The sequence below is a fragment of the Mya arenaria genome, chromosome 2 (genome assembly GCF_026914265.1).
Source record: "Mya arenaria isolate MELC-2E11 chromosome 2, ASM2691426v1".
NCBI lineage: Eukaryota > Metazoa > Mollusca > Bivalvia > Myida > Myidae > Mya > Mya arenaria.
The window spans coordinates 21,815,023-21,830,407 of NC_069123.1; the positions used below are offsets into that span (position 1 = coordinate 21,815,023).

The following is a 15,385-nucleotide window of genomic DNA, read 5'->3' on the forward strand; positions in this document are numbered from 1 at the left end:
CGTACACTGCTCTCCAACCAGTATATACATATCTAAAACAGAAAACAACAGACCATACTCCCCATTTACCTCCATTTTCTAGTGCTTGGTGCCACAACATGGACCATTTTCACTGCATGACAAAACAACTCCAATGTTCACCATGGGTTTAAGTTATGGGCCCTAATACTAGCCAGGGGTGTCTGTGTATTTCACATGTCAATTAGCCATATTATTCCTTAAAAAGAGAATTGGACCCGGATTAATGGATTTTTGACTCATCAAATTTGCACAACATTAAGTACCAATTCACATTGTAGTGCCCTCATTGTTTAATATATCTGAATGCATTTTAATGAAAGCAAAATTAAAACCAACACATTTAAACTGGTCAGTTATTTTTAGGCAGTATGGGGCAGAAAAGGAAGACATATTTTGAATGCATGGGGGAAGGGACGCTGGGAAGGGCTGTTGGTTTGTACAAAAAATAATTCAAATGAAACCCAAAATGCTTAACTTTACTGAAATTAAATAGGATTGGGGCCTGTTCATCCAAAAGTCTCGTTCCAATGACTGTTGACATTTGTTGCAGGTATTGTATATAGAATGCAAGTGTGAAGGACTACACAAGGATGTCGTCGCTGCTTGTCTTGGTGTTCACTGCCCTGCTCTTCTGTGCTACAGCCAGGCCCAGGGATAGACTGGTGAGTGAAATTGTTCAGTAGCGCTACTACAACTTGACCTGCACTGCTCATTGAAGCAAGACCTCGTGGAAAAATTAAGCACACTTCTATTACAAAATTTCAAATGTAAATTATTAGACACAGCCAGGAGCCACCTATATAGGGATACATGTTAACAATGAACAAGGGTATATGGAAAAAAATTTAGATTGTAAAAAATGTGAATACTTTCAATAACACATTTCTTTCAATTTTCCTTATTCTATGGTGTTAGGGAACTGTTTTGATGTCCTTGAATAGTTAAACAATTGATACATAACATGTTTTATAAAGAAATATTAGTCAGACGGCAATGACGGAAATCTACAAACTTATTCACTTGCTTTTCACTTATACTGGTCACTCATCAGACGCAATGGTTATTTGCCTATCTCCCTTTGAAAAATTGCTATACATTCACATGCTGTTAACAATTAGACTAAACAATTACTCCTGCCTGTTTACATTATAGTGGGGGATGTGCTAGTAAAAAATTATAACCTGGGAATAGGAGCTACTTGATATTCTGTTTACTCTTTTGCATAATCATTTCTATATAAATAGCTTCCTATTATCCACCAAAATCAAACACATGCTGGAAAATATGGTTAGTAACAAGGATAGGTTGTAGACGGATGTTTCATGTTAACAAGGATGGGTTGTAGACGGATGTTCCATGTTTAACAAGGACGGGTTGTAGACGGATGTTCCATGTTTAACAAGGATGGGTTGTAGACGGATGTTCCATGTTTAACAAGGATAGGTTGTAGACGGATGTTCCATGTTTAAACAAGGACGGGTTGTAGACGGATGTTCCATGTTTAACAAGGATGGGTTGTAGACGGATGTTCCATGTTTAACAAGGACGGGTTGTAGACGGATGTTCCATGTTTAACAAGGATAGGTTGTAGACGGATGTTCCATGTTTAACAAGGACAGGTTGTAGACGGATGTTCCATGTTTAAACAAAGACGGGTTGTAGACGGATGTTCCATGTTTAAACAAGGACGGGTTGTAGACGGATGTTCCATGTTTAACAAGGATGGGTTGTAGACGGATGTTCCATGTTTAACAAGGATGGGTTGTAGACGGATGTTCTATGTTTAACAAGGATGGGTTGTAGACGGATGTTCCATGTTTAACAAGGATGGGTTGTAGACGGATGTTCCATGTTTAACAAGGATGGGTTGTAGAAGGATGTTCCATGTTTAACAAGGACAGGTTGTAGACGGATGTTCCATGTTTAACAAGGATAGGCTGTAGATGGATGTTCCATGTTTAACAAGGATAGGATGTTTAACAAGGACAGGTTGTAGACGGATGTTCCATGTTTAACAAGGATGGGTTGTAGACGGATGTTCCATGTTTCACAAGGATGGGTTGTAGACGGATGTTTCATGTTTCACAAGGATAGGTTGTAGATGGATGTTCCATGTTTAACAAGGATGGGTTGTAGATGGATGTTCCATGTTTAACAAGGACAGGTTGTAGATGGATGTTCCATGTTTAACAAGGACAGGTTGTAGACGGATGTTCCATGTTTAACAAGGATGGGTTGTAGATGGATGTTCCATGTTTAACAAGGATAGGTTGTAGATGGATGTTCCATGTTTAACAAGGATGGGTTGTAGACGGATGTTCCATGTTTAACAAGGATGGGTTGTAGACGGATGTTCCATGTTTAACAAGGATAGGTTGTAGACGGATGTTCCATGTTTAACAAGGATGGGTTGTAGACGGATGTTCCATGTTTAACAAGGATGGGTTGTAGATGGATGTTCCATGTTTAACAAGGATGGGTTGTAGACGGATGTTCCATGTTTAACAAGGATGGGTTGTAGATGGATGTTCCATGTTTAACAAGGACAGGTTGTAGACGGATGTTCCATGTTTAAACAAGGACGGGTTGTAGACGGATGTTCCATGTTTAACAAGGATGGGTTGTAGACGGATGTTCCATGTTTAACAAGGACGGGTTGTAGACGGATGTTCCATGTTTAACAAGGATAGGTTGTAGACGGATGTTCCATGTTTAACAAGGACAGGTTGTAGACGGATGTTCCATGTTTAACAAGGACGGGTTGTAGACGGATGTTCCATGTTTAAACAAGGACGGGTTGTAGACGGATGTTCCATGTTTAACAAGGACGGGTTGTAGACGGATGTTCCATGTTTAACAAGGACGGGTTGTAGACGGATGTTCCATGTTTAACAAGGATGGGTTGTAGACGGATGTTCCATGTTTAACAAGGATGGGTTGTAGACGGATGTTCCATGTTTAACAAGGACAGGTTGTAGACGGATGTTCCATGTTTAACAAGGACAGGTTGTAGACGGATGTTCCATGTTTAACAAGGACGGGTTGTAGACGGATGTTCCATGTTTAACAAGGATAGGATGTTTAACAAGGACAGGTTGTAGACGGATGTTCCATGTTTAACAAGGATAGGTTGTAGATGGATGTTCCATGTTTAACAAGGATGGGTTGTAGATGGATGTTCCATGTTTAACAAGGATGGGTTGTAGACGGATGTTCCATGTTTAACAAGGATGGGTTGTAGACGGATGTTCCATGTTTAACAAGGACAGGTTGTAGACGGATGTTCCATGTTTAACAAGGATGGGTTGTAGACGGATGTTCCATGTTTAACAAGGATAGGTTGTAGACGGATGTTCCATGTTTAACAAGGATGGGTTGTAGACGGATGTTCCATGTTTAACAAGGATGGGTTGTAGACGGATGTTCCATGTTTAACAAGGATAGGTTGTAGACGGATGTTCCATGTTTAACAAGGATGGGTTGTAGACGGATGTTCCATGTTTAACAAGGATGGGTTGTAGACGGATGTTCCATGTTTAACAAGGACAGGTTGTAGACGGATGTTCCATGTTTAACAAGGATGGGTTGTAGACGGATGTTCCATGTTTAACAAGGATGGGTTGTAGACGGATGTTCCATGTTTAACAAGGATAGGTTGTAGACGGATGTTCCATGTTTAACAAGGATAGGTTGTAGACGGATGTTCCATGTTTAACAAGGATGGGTTGTAGACGGATGTTCCATGTTTAACAAGGACAGGTTGTAGACGGATTTTCCATGTTTAACAAGGACAGGTTGTAGATGGATGTTCCATGTTTAACAAGGATAGGTTGTAGACGGATGTTCCATGTTTAACAAGGACAGGTTGTAGACATGCTTCTTAATGATCCTTAATATCAGTAATGAGCCAATATTTAATGCATCGGAACATTTTAAGAATATAGGAATATACTCAAAGTGGGTTCAATCTGAGATCTCATTCTGGGATCTCATTCAGGGAATCAATATTTCTGTGCAAGAAATTCAGGAAACTTTCCAAAAATATCATTTTACACGAATATTCTGAATAATGATCTTTCCCCCCTGAACTGGAATTATGTCTGGGCATGCAGTTGATTATTCCATTGTCAGAAATTTTCCCGTTTGTTGATGACATTGATATTGGCCATATGATTTACATGGAGGCTATCATTAAAGAGTATTAACATTTGCTTTTTGGATGATAGGCTATTGTATATAAAGTACATAAGTAACAATGTAAATTGGCAATGACAGAGAGGTAGATTTAGGTCTCAAAAGTGGTAGATTGGGTTCAAAAGCGGTAGAATTTCTAATTCCTTTAATTTTCAGTCAAAAACAATGATGAAAGCAATGTAAACAAAAACTTGATATTTGTGACTATTTTTAGTTTTTCGCATTAAATACGTCATGGTTAAGAAACTTGTCAAATGTCAGTGTTTTTTATTGAGAAACAGAAGGAATATTACCTCTGACTTGTAAAAACAAGTTAATAATCAGAAGAGCTGCTAGTAAATCAAATCAGACTGCCAAAACATGTCGGATTGTAAGTGCAGATGACTGCAGAATTGTGTACAGTACACTCCACGTGGAACTATTACTTTCCTCGGTCACTCGGAGGGTTTTTTAATATTGCGGACATCCGCCGAGTACATAACCGCTTTCCTTGCTAAAATCCGCCGAGTTTTGCAGTGTTGCTCGTTTTCCGCCGAGGGTTTTATTGCCAGTATCGCCAGTGATCGTGTTGTTTTATTGGCCTCAAAGCGGAACTCCGAGTTGTATGCTTTGCTACTACATTACTACTATTGAAAATAAATTGTTACATTTGCAATTATTTCGTTTATAAAAATCAATTTTCTCGTAAAGAAAGAAAGAATACATATTCAATAAAACAATACATCTTTATCTCGTTCGGTTATTAATTTACTTTTCAACTAATATTCGTTAATTGCCTGTTGATATCCAGACATTTTAGATATAACACCGCGTATTGTTTGTTTACCATAATTACGTCATACAGCTTTTGTGTTGTTGAGAACTAAATTGGATTGGAGTAATATGCAAGTGTTGAGTACCATGTATTAGTGTGAATATTTTTCCTGTCACTCTTTTGTGATATAAATCAGTTGTTTTTCCGCATTCCAGATAATATTTAAATTGCATTGTTAATTATGACGTTAAAAAAGTATGAAGGTAACTCATGTTCTGTGGTTTAAAAAATCGCCGATTTAATCTACATCTGTATGAAGATATTGTCGTAATCTATTTCCTACTCTAAATGAATATAATTCAGCTTTCAATTGAACTATTTTATTAAAGTTACGGCGTTTGTATGAATATTGTGCTTAAAAATATTGAAACCATAACTTCTTAGTTAATAATTAGAAATTATAAGTATGAAAAGCAATGTAGTATTTTTGACATTGTGGAAGTCACGTGATATGCAAATTTTGTAGTGACGTATTGTGCGCTAAATTTAGACTACTTTTGGTTATCTGGCATGTTGGTGATTGCGAAAAATGCATTTTTTTTATCAAACTGCAGGTTTAAATGTAAAACAGTTAAGTGAAATTAATTGAATAAACGTAGCAAACAGAATGTTTACATTACTTTAAGTAACTTGGACTGTTGGAAGTCAAATGAGTAAGATATAATTAGAACTGGGTCATAAATGGACATCAACATATATTGCTTTTTTTGCGCCGTCAAAGGATTGTGAGTCTAATTATGTGCAAGTAAGTCTGAAAAATATTGATACAACACAATAACATTAAAAGAACAGTTTTCCAATAAATTACACAAAATCAGATACATGTACAGTAGGAGATTCTTATCTGTTTCCTCGGAGTTTCGCGGGGTTTTCACTCCCGAGTTAGCGGCGATTGTAATTATACGGTCCACTGATCAGCCTTCGAGGGTGAACGAGTGAAACACCAAAGAAAGCGGATTATGATAAATTGGATGTCGTGGTCGCGATGACCAAAATCAGCCGAGGAAAACGGAAAGTGGTAGTTCCGCTTGGAGTGTACTGTATGTTAATTTTCCCGCCAAAATGTCGTAAAATTTTATACTCTGTAGATAATTAATAACACCTTGGAAATGTTGTTTTCTTTAATGTTTATAATGTCTTTGATATTTATAAAAATGCTGATTAGTAGGATGCCAATTAACAGTTTGTTTGCATTTCACCAAAATGTGGGTAATGTGCTTGCAATAAACAAAATGGGTGGTTAAGGAACAAAACATCAGTCAGGAAACTTGTACAGTCGAGTAATAACCATGAAGTTTGAAAAATAAGTATATACACATGAAAGCACAGTTATAAAATGTATAATGACGTGAATGTGTGGATTCAGTCCTGACGCAACTCACAATGAATGTTTTTAAAGTTTTATTAATCTCCACGATGTAAACACATGTATGCAGTTCTATGGAACACCAATAGAAATAAATCATACACAGTCATCTAAATTGTCTTGTAACACAGATGAATTTAAGTCTTATAAATTGGTAACACAAATTTGATGTCTTTTTAAACTGTTAATAATAAAAATATATTTGTAACACAAAAGTCCTTACTTTGGTAACACACAAAGTATAAGGTAATGTAATGGAACACCATACATATTTTTTTTGAAAGTCACCCTTAAAGGGCTTTTATACCCAACATATTGGTGTTTTAAAAGGTTAAGAAATAACAGGAATGTCTGAAATGTCTCACTCAGGCTTAGCTATCAAAACTTGTCTAGCTAAGCCTGTTGCATAAAGATAATCAGAGCATAATATAATAAAAGTGCTAAAATCATAGGAAACATATAGACACAAGAAATAACAGTTTGTTTAAGAATAAAAAAAAACAATATGAAACCCTTCAGATGTAAAAGGAAATAAATAAAATGTATCTAATATTGCATATAATTTAAAGGTACAATATTATAAAGAATATTAATGAAATCCTTATAAGTTGACAATCGTTTTCATACTAAATATGATGAGTTTATCCAAAATTTAAGAAGTTAAGATGTACTAAAGACATTATTATTATTCAATATTTTGCAACAAAATATAATGCAAAAAGAATGATCATAATAGTTGCACAGATATGCCATATTTGCAGAGAAAATACGAAAAATTGTGGATAAAATCAACACGTTTATTTGTAAACATGGCCTCCTCAGCCACAATCTGTTCAATAACTTTTTTATCTTTAAAGTTATAATACCAAACTAAGATGTTGAACAAAGAATATGTTCTTTTCGCCACATACTGGACGCATTCATATTTCAAAATTTAAAGAAAAAGTCCACAAACCAGGCAAAAGTTGGTACCTGCATCGGTACTTTTCATTCTAAATCCGCCATTTTGTTTGACATGAAACATTTTTCTCACTCAATGTTAGTATGAAACGAAAATACGTCCTCCCCCTTGATAGTATTTTTGTGAAATAGGAGTATTCGTTCTGAGAGAAAGACAACAGGAGAAAGACTCACATCATCTACATCTAGAATGCCATCAACAGAATTGACTGTCTTGATAAGAGATGAAAAGTTACATATGCCTATTTCAAGACACCGGACATTAATTTGTCCCCAGGAAAAATATTGATTTGCCCATGGACAGTATAGAACTATTTTAGGGAAAGTGGCCATGAGAGTGGGTCTGATGTTTTATCTCTCACAATCTAGTCTTGTATTATTTGCCATGGGGCTAAAATGGGTACTCTTAATTGAGTTACAATGTTTTATGTTTGCTATATGAACCTCGCAAAAAGCTACAGTAACTGGTGTTTGATCAACATCATCTGTTTTTCAAAATTTCTCCTCATTTCTTCCTAAATTGTTAAAGCCATGCATCCTAATGGAGATATAACAGTGTACAGAGTGAATAAAACAGAAAATATAAAACCAGGAGCCATCATTCTGCTTCACTTTGAAAGCCTTCATTATCAATTTTAACAAAGCTTATGAATATTCATCAAATGTATGCTCCTAGTTTGTTTCATACATGCTTTCTTCTTTGTTTGCAAATAATCGATGATTTTAAATGAATTTTGGCCAGTATTTGTTTGTTTCAAGTTAAGGGAGACTCGTCATGACAGCCATTTCATCCCTGGCGGGAACCAAACACAACATTTTTCAGAATTCATTTAATTGATTTCACCAATGCTTTTATCCTCATAAGGATTATCCAGTGATTCACAACATTGATACCAATGTTCTGACAGTTGATATAATGTTTGTAGGTTGATGACAGTCAATAGTCTCTACAAAAGTCTAATTTTGGGAATATGATCCAATTCCTGCAAGTTTCGTACCACACAAATTCGCACCTGTGATTCATACCTTTTTTTTCTTCAGAATTACGAATATTTAAAAAAAGTTGTCAAAACGTTGAATCTGTGAGAGTGCAGCTTTGATGTTCAAACATTTGCTTTTGCACATAACAAATAACAGATGAAAACATCTGCACAATCATAAATTCAATGTTATTTCATCTATCAAATATCTATTAATAACAGGGGTGTAGAAATTAATTTAAGTAGCAGGGAATATCCCAAAAGTAGGGGGGGGGGGGCTCTGGGTGTCCTCCCCCAGTTATATGGATCAAGGGGCAATGCCCCTTGTGGGATGAATTTAAGTCTTTTTTAATCAAAATTTCTAGTCTTCCCCCCCCCCCCCCCCCCCACACACACACACACACACCATTGAGGGCTTACTAATAAACCAAATAACTGTCAAATTCAGATTCATGATAATATTATAACATTCCAGGCCTTGCCATTTACTATCAATTCCCTCCAAATTGTATATGTAATATATGTAATTTCTTCTCTACAAATTATATATATATATACTTCCAGCCACTGAATCACTCTGATCCTCTGAAAATTAAACATCTAACTTCATTTTCTGTGGTTCTAGTTATTTCACCTGCAGCTAACTTATTCCGTTTTAACAACCAAAAGAAATATCTGGATACTTTGTGATGTTTAAAGCGTACAAAATTTCACCTAAGGTACATGTAAAATTCATCAAAGTATTAAATGGATTATTTTTAGCAGTGACATCACCGCAACCTTGTTTCATTTTGTTTACACCCGGGTAGCACGCATATACAAAAATGAATGTTGCATAATAATGGTAATTGGACTAGCAGATGGCCAGACACGCTCATGTTGCAAACTTACTACGCTTTTTGACTTCGCGAATCATTAACTTCACAACATCCCCAGAGGGGGATGCGACTAATGAGGTCATGTATCGAGCTTATGTTATTGTATTGGGAACGCTGGGAAACGCAAACCTAGCACTTGAAAACATCCCAAAGGGGGATGTGACTAATGACGTCATGTATCGAGCTAATGCTGTATTGTAGTCCGAACGCGGAAACCAAAATAAACAATACCAACGGGGTTTTAAACAGATGTGGACATAAAAACATGACAGAACAGATTTTATTTTCGATGATGCGGGGAAAATAGCCGGGTGAAGATGCTAAAGTAACCGGGTTATTTTACCAGCTTCCGGCCCATTTCTACACCCCTGTATTTAATAACTTGTTTAACTTTGTAATACGAACTGCTGAACTTTACGTCAGATTGGCACAATAATTAACTGATGATTTTTTTACCCTATCATTTCTCAAATTTGTCAACAACCTAGCGTGGCTTTCACTCTTTATCTGGAAAACGACCCATCTTTGAGCCAATCAGACTGGTCTCTGGCAGTGAGGGGAGATCGAATACCTCAGTATCATGAAACAAACTCCAAATATTGGTTTCTGCCCAATGACTTGACTTCATGCTCATGTGTTCGTAAAATGCGCTTATATATATATGTTTGTATGAGGAAATAAAGTGCGGCAAATCATCAGGAGTGTTAAAACTAAGATACCATTAAATCTGGAACCCTTCGGCAAATGTTGATATGTCCTCAGATATTGTCTTTCAAGACCACAATTTGCATGAGCGTTAACAATGCTAACAGTCACTTACAGCTTTGTTGTTGCATGATTGGTTGATTGACATTATCATGTAATTTTAAAATATCTCCCACTTTTGTTAAGATACCGGTGGCATTGAAGTTTAGGCGTCCATTTTCTATTCTTTTCTTGACTTTACCAGCTTGGGATTGCATCCCACTAAAACCAAAATATTTATACAAAAACTGTATTTTTTCTGCATTTTTTTTATTTCAAAGAGTAAAATAATGATAGAATAAGTGTTTTTCAAATTGATGCATTACTGGGAAAATTATATTTAGTCCCAAAACAACAGTGATTACCTTTAAGCTTTAAGTTACCATGGATGAATAGTGATAAAAGTTGGATAGTTTCTGATGTGAAGAGCTAGGTTGTGATTGCTTTTGAGGGAGGTGGGGTCATGGTGAAGGTCACTGTAACTAGAAATAGGAAAATGGTATCCATCCAACAACTTAAGTTAGAATATATGGATAGTGATGAAAGTTGGTGTTAAGGTAGCTTATTTGAAGAACTAGCTTGGGATTGCTTTTGAAGGGGGGGGGGGGGGAAGGGATTGAAGGTCATTGTATTTAAAAATAGGAGAATGGTTTCCGCCCAATTAAATTAGGCTGCTACTTATTCCTTACCCATACAAGAAAAAAATTGGCTATAACTTCTTATTGCCATTAGTAAAAACCTGGTTTTGTCACATTGCCTTGTTTCTAGTTGATCCTTTGATAATCTGTAATTGTTTTGCTGACACGTTTGACCTTTCAAATTTCCATTCAGTGAATGGTGACAAGTGTAATTCAGGTTCATGTATTCATACCCTGTTTAATTTAAAAATACAATTGTGTATTAACTGTTATTTTTTTGGAACATGAAAGCATTAACAAATGATCATTGATGAATGTTCATAAAATGTTTGCAGTGAAACACCAGTAAATAATAAAGTTTAAAAACAATAATCTTGGAGAACTACTTCTCCACTAGCCGGCAGAAATGACAACCATATCATCATCATCAAAACTCTGCCTGAGGGGCTTCCCATGAGTAGCATCATAGTTTACACTCTTCAAAAAAATGGGTAATTTCACTCTATATCATATTAAAACTACTTTTCACTTGCGGCTTTGGAACTGTTGAAAATATGTTTTTTTACGACACTTGTGAATTAAAATAAGATCTTAAACTGAAGTCAACAAATATCCTCTATATACTCTTTAAAATCAAGGTGAATATTACATTTGCTTGAATGTTGCTACTTACTACATTAAGTTCTAACCCAGCATGTTCAATTTTATGAAATATTTTTCTGCATATTATACAAGAACAAGATGGCCAAGTTGAGTCACTGAATAATGATCAGGCAGACACTTGTCGCTTTTCCTAGGGACTGAATCATGCTTGCCTGGTAATGATATTGATTGTGTTACTCATTTCTCATGTTCAATGTTCAAGAATGAACTCCTAGCTTTACTGACAATGATTAAAATTTGACAGAAAGAAAAACTAGGTTTACATACTGAAATGATAATTTGAGAAACTTGTCTGTTTGTTAGACATCATATGTTGTTATAGGGGCAAATAAAATACTGGTGATCCTCAAGGGAAGAAAAGATGCACCAGATTTTACCAGATGAATTACCATATTTTCTCGACTATAAGTCAGGGAAATTTGGTCCTGATTTTGAACCTTAAAGTAGGGGGCCCGTCTTATAGGCGAGTCTATAAGAATTTCATAAAAAATCTCTACTCTAAATGATAAATCAAGCAAGAATAGATACTTAAGGTATAAAAGTTTCAGGAATAATGATAGTTTTGATTTACAGTGAATTGAGCATGTAAAAACATGTCTATCAATCATAAGAACTTTTTTTTTTTATTGAGAATTTTCCACACAACGGAAGTACATATGACGTAATGGTGACGTCATTCCTATAACTAAACCCGTCCCTGCATTTTTTATGAAAAACACTTTCGATTAGTCCTTCATACATAAATACACCCAAAGCTAGCTCAATCTGATAGTCTGTGTCAGGTTTTCCAGTTTCACTGCCTGTCACCCAAGTGCCTGTGCGTCTGTATTTTCTAAGGTGTTTTGGCCCAAAATGCCATTCTTTGAGGTTTTTCAACTGAACCTTGACTCAAATGGCATTCTAAGCATCAAATGGGGCAGTTCTACACATCTTTGCACACATTTCAAGTTCTCGCAGTCAAATTTTCACCAAATTTGGACATTTTTTCAGTGCTCGTAAGATTGCAGACGACTCATTTAAAAAAAAAAAAATAGGCGAAAGTTGTGAAAACCAGGAAATAGCATATTTTGATCAACCGGACAAGATAAATGCATTTAATTGTGAAAATTTGCCAGAAATAGTGAAATGCAATACATTTCTTACCAAAAATAACACTTTTTAAACAAAGCAGTTTGGTCCCTATAACTAAACCCGTCCCTGCATTATTTATGAAAAACACTTTCGATTAGTCCTTCATACATAAATACACCCAAAGCTAGCTCAATCTGATAGTCTGTGTCAGGTTTTCCAGTTTCACTGCCTGTCACCCAAGTGCCTGTGCGTCTGTATTTTCTAAGGTGTTTTGGCCCAAAATGCCATTCTTTGAGGTTTTTCAACTGAACCTTGACTCAAATGGCATTCTAAGCATCAAATGGGGCAGTTCTACACATCTTTGCACACATTTCAAGTTCTCGCAGTCAAATTTTCACCAAATTTGGACATTTTTTCAGTGCTCGTAAGATTGCAGACGACTCATTTTAAAAAAAAAAAAATAGGCGAAAGTTGTGAAAACCAGGAAATAGCATATTTTGATCAACCGGACAAGATAAATGCATTTAATTGTGAAAAATTGCCAGAAATAGTGAAATGCAATACATTTCTTACCAAAAATAACACTTTTTAAACAAAGCAGTTTGGTCCCTTTTAAATCTACCCCGTCTTATAAACAAGTCTAGACAAAAACACCAGATTTCATGGGCATAGTAGGGGGGTCGTCTTATAAGCGGATAGCCTTATAGTCGGGAAAATACGGTATTATGTTAATTGGCAACATTTTGCTTTGATAAAAATAACATTACTGAAGAGTTAGTTAAATCTGAATGAATTGATTAGGAACAACCCATTGTGCTACTGGCCCCAATTTTTCGAAACTTCTTAAGCAAAGTTAACACTAATAACAGGCTTAAGTAACTTATTTCAATTAGCCAAAATACATACTTCAATTGAATGTTGATAAATGAAAAATGGTTTATTGTGATTATCATAAAGATAATTCCAATTTAAAGTATTAAAACTCTTAAAGAAATAAATATAATGCAAATTATTCAAAAAACAAAAATAGTGAGCTTAGCTTAATCCTGTTATAAGGGACTTAAGAAGTTTGGAGAAAGTTCTTTAATGGCATGAACACTATTTTAGGGTGAGACACAGTTTCAAGAGCCATTTTCCCCGTGTTACATACATGTTATTATTTAAGACTACTTAAAGCACCAGGCCCCAATTTCACGAAACTTCTGAAGTCCCTTATAACAGGATTAAGCTAATCTCACCATTTTTGTTGTTCTATAAAATGTGTTATATTAACTTCTTCAAGAATTTTTAGAAATTATGTAGGAATAATGTGTATGATTATCAGAATAAAACATTTTTCATTAATCAAAATCCATTTTCAGTATGTATTTTCGCTAATTGAAATAAGTGACTTAAGCCTTAAGGCTTAAGAAGTTTCGAGAAATTGGGGCCAGATGATCAATTTCCAAGAATTTTTTTTTGTCGAAAACAGACATAAACTTGGTATTCATGTGTACAATGCATTGAAACTTACTAACTAAAGTACCACATTGTTTACAATTTATTTAAGTTTACTAGTTATTTCGTATTTTTCCATTAAAAAAGATTACAGGGTATGTCTACCTAGTAGAATTAATTCCTTATGCGTGATTCGGGCTAGTCGATGTTATCACGTGATATTACCAAGTTAGGTATATAGCTTAAATATACCACTTGTTTAGAGTAAGTCTTCGTGGCTCAGTGGATACGACCCTGGGCTGCAATTTTTGCGACACGGGTTCGAACCCGGTGTCTGCCACAATTTTTTTTTTACATTTTGATACTTTTTTTTACAATTATGATATCAAAGCGTAACACATTCTATTAAATAATTGTCCTGAGATTTGTTACAGAAAAAAATATTTTTGGTGCCAAATTACAGTCCCTTTAAGGGTTGGACACAGTTACAAGAATCATATTGGCTTGCTACATCAATGTTATTGTACCAACAATAGGGTGAGACACAGTTTCAAGAACCATATTGGCTTGCTACATCAATGTTTTTGTGACAACTATAGGGTAAGACACAGTTTCAAGAACCACATTGGCATGTAACTACATCAATGTTATTGTGACAACTATAGGGTGAGACACAGTTTCAAGAACCATATTGACCAAAAAAAACAATGAAAGCAAAACAAATTTCATTTTTAAAGTTATAAAAGATGCACAAATGTAGGTCATTTTGAAGAGAAAGCCAGATGTTCTAACTTCTGATGACTATAATAACCTTAATCATGCTTCCAAATCATATCAAATTGTCTTGTTGTTTTCTTTTGACATACAATGTATTCTGCTTGTTGTCATATTCATTTAACATTTTTAAGACTGCCAGTTCCTTCCCCTGCGAAAAAGGTTCATAAAGTTCATAAATTATTCATGAAATAGTTCATGAAGGAAAAATGGCCGATTTATTCATGAAGTTCATGAGCTAAAGGTTCATGAAGTTCATGAATTATTCATGAAATAGTTCATGAACTTTTTAATGAAAAGTTCATGAAGGAAAAAGGGCCAATTTATTCATGAACTAAATTTTCATGAAGTTCATGAATTATTCATGAAAAAGTTCATGAAGGAAAAATGGCCAATTTATTCATGAAATTCATAAACCAAATTTTAAGAACTTCATGAACTAAAAGTAACTGAGCTAAGTGTTCATCATAAGTGGTCATTTTTCTTTCATGAACTTTTTGCAGCAAATTAATATTATGAATTTCATAAATATTCATCAACAAAATTTCACTTTGACCACAACAATTTACTCAATAATTGGAAACTATGAATGTTATGCAATAAACATGTAGAAATGTGATGATCACAACTGTAATAAACTATTAGTGGATTGTAAGCAAATTAAACTTGACCTTCACATAAATGTTCTATTAAAAATGAAAGTACTTTCAATAGTTATGCAATTGAACACACATTAATTTATAATACTAATTCATTGTTTTTCATAATGGTTTAAGAAGTTATAATGAAACAAGACTAATCATTATAAAATATGACAGTTCTATGGTTTTGTGAAGAAGTCGTCC

General features: G+C 35.0%; 1 protein-coding gene across 1 annotated transcript in view; it reads left to right on the plus strand.

Moving 5' to 3' along the window:
* The window catches only part of LOC128222050 (follistatin-related protein 5-like), a 77,117-nt gene that overhangs the window by 4,027 nt on the left and 57,705 nt on the right, over positions 1-15,385 (plus strand). The window contains exon 2 of the mRNA XM_052930814.1: positions 572-683. Within this exon, the coding sequence (XP_052786774.1) occupies positions 612-683 (72 nt within the window). The 5' untranslated portion in view covers positions 572-611. The remainder of the gene's footprint in view (positions 1-571; positions 684-15,385) is intronic.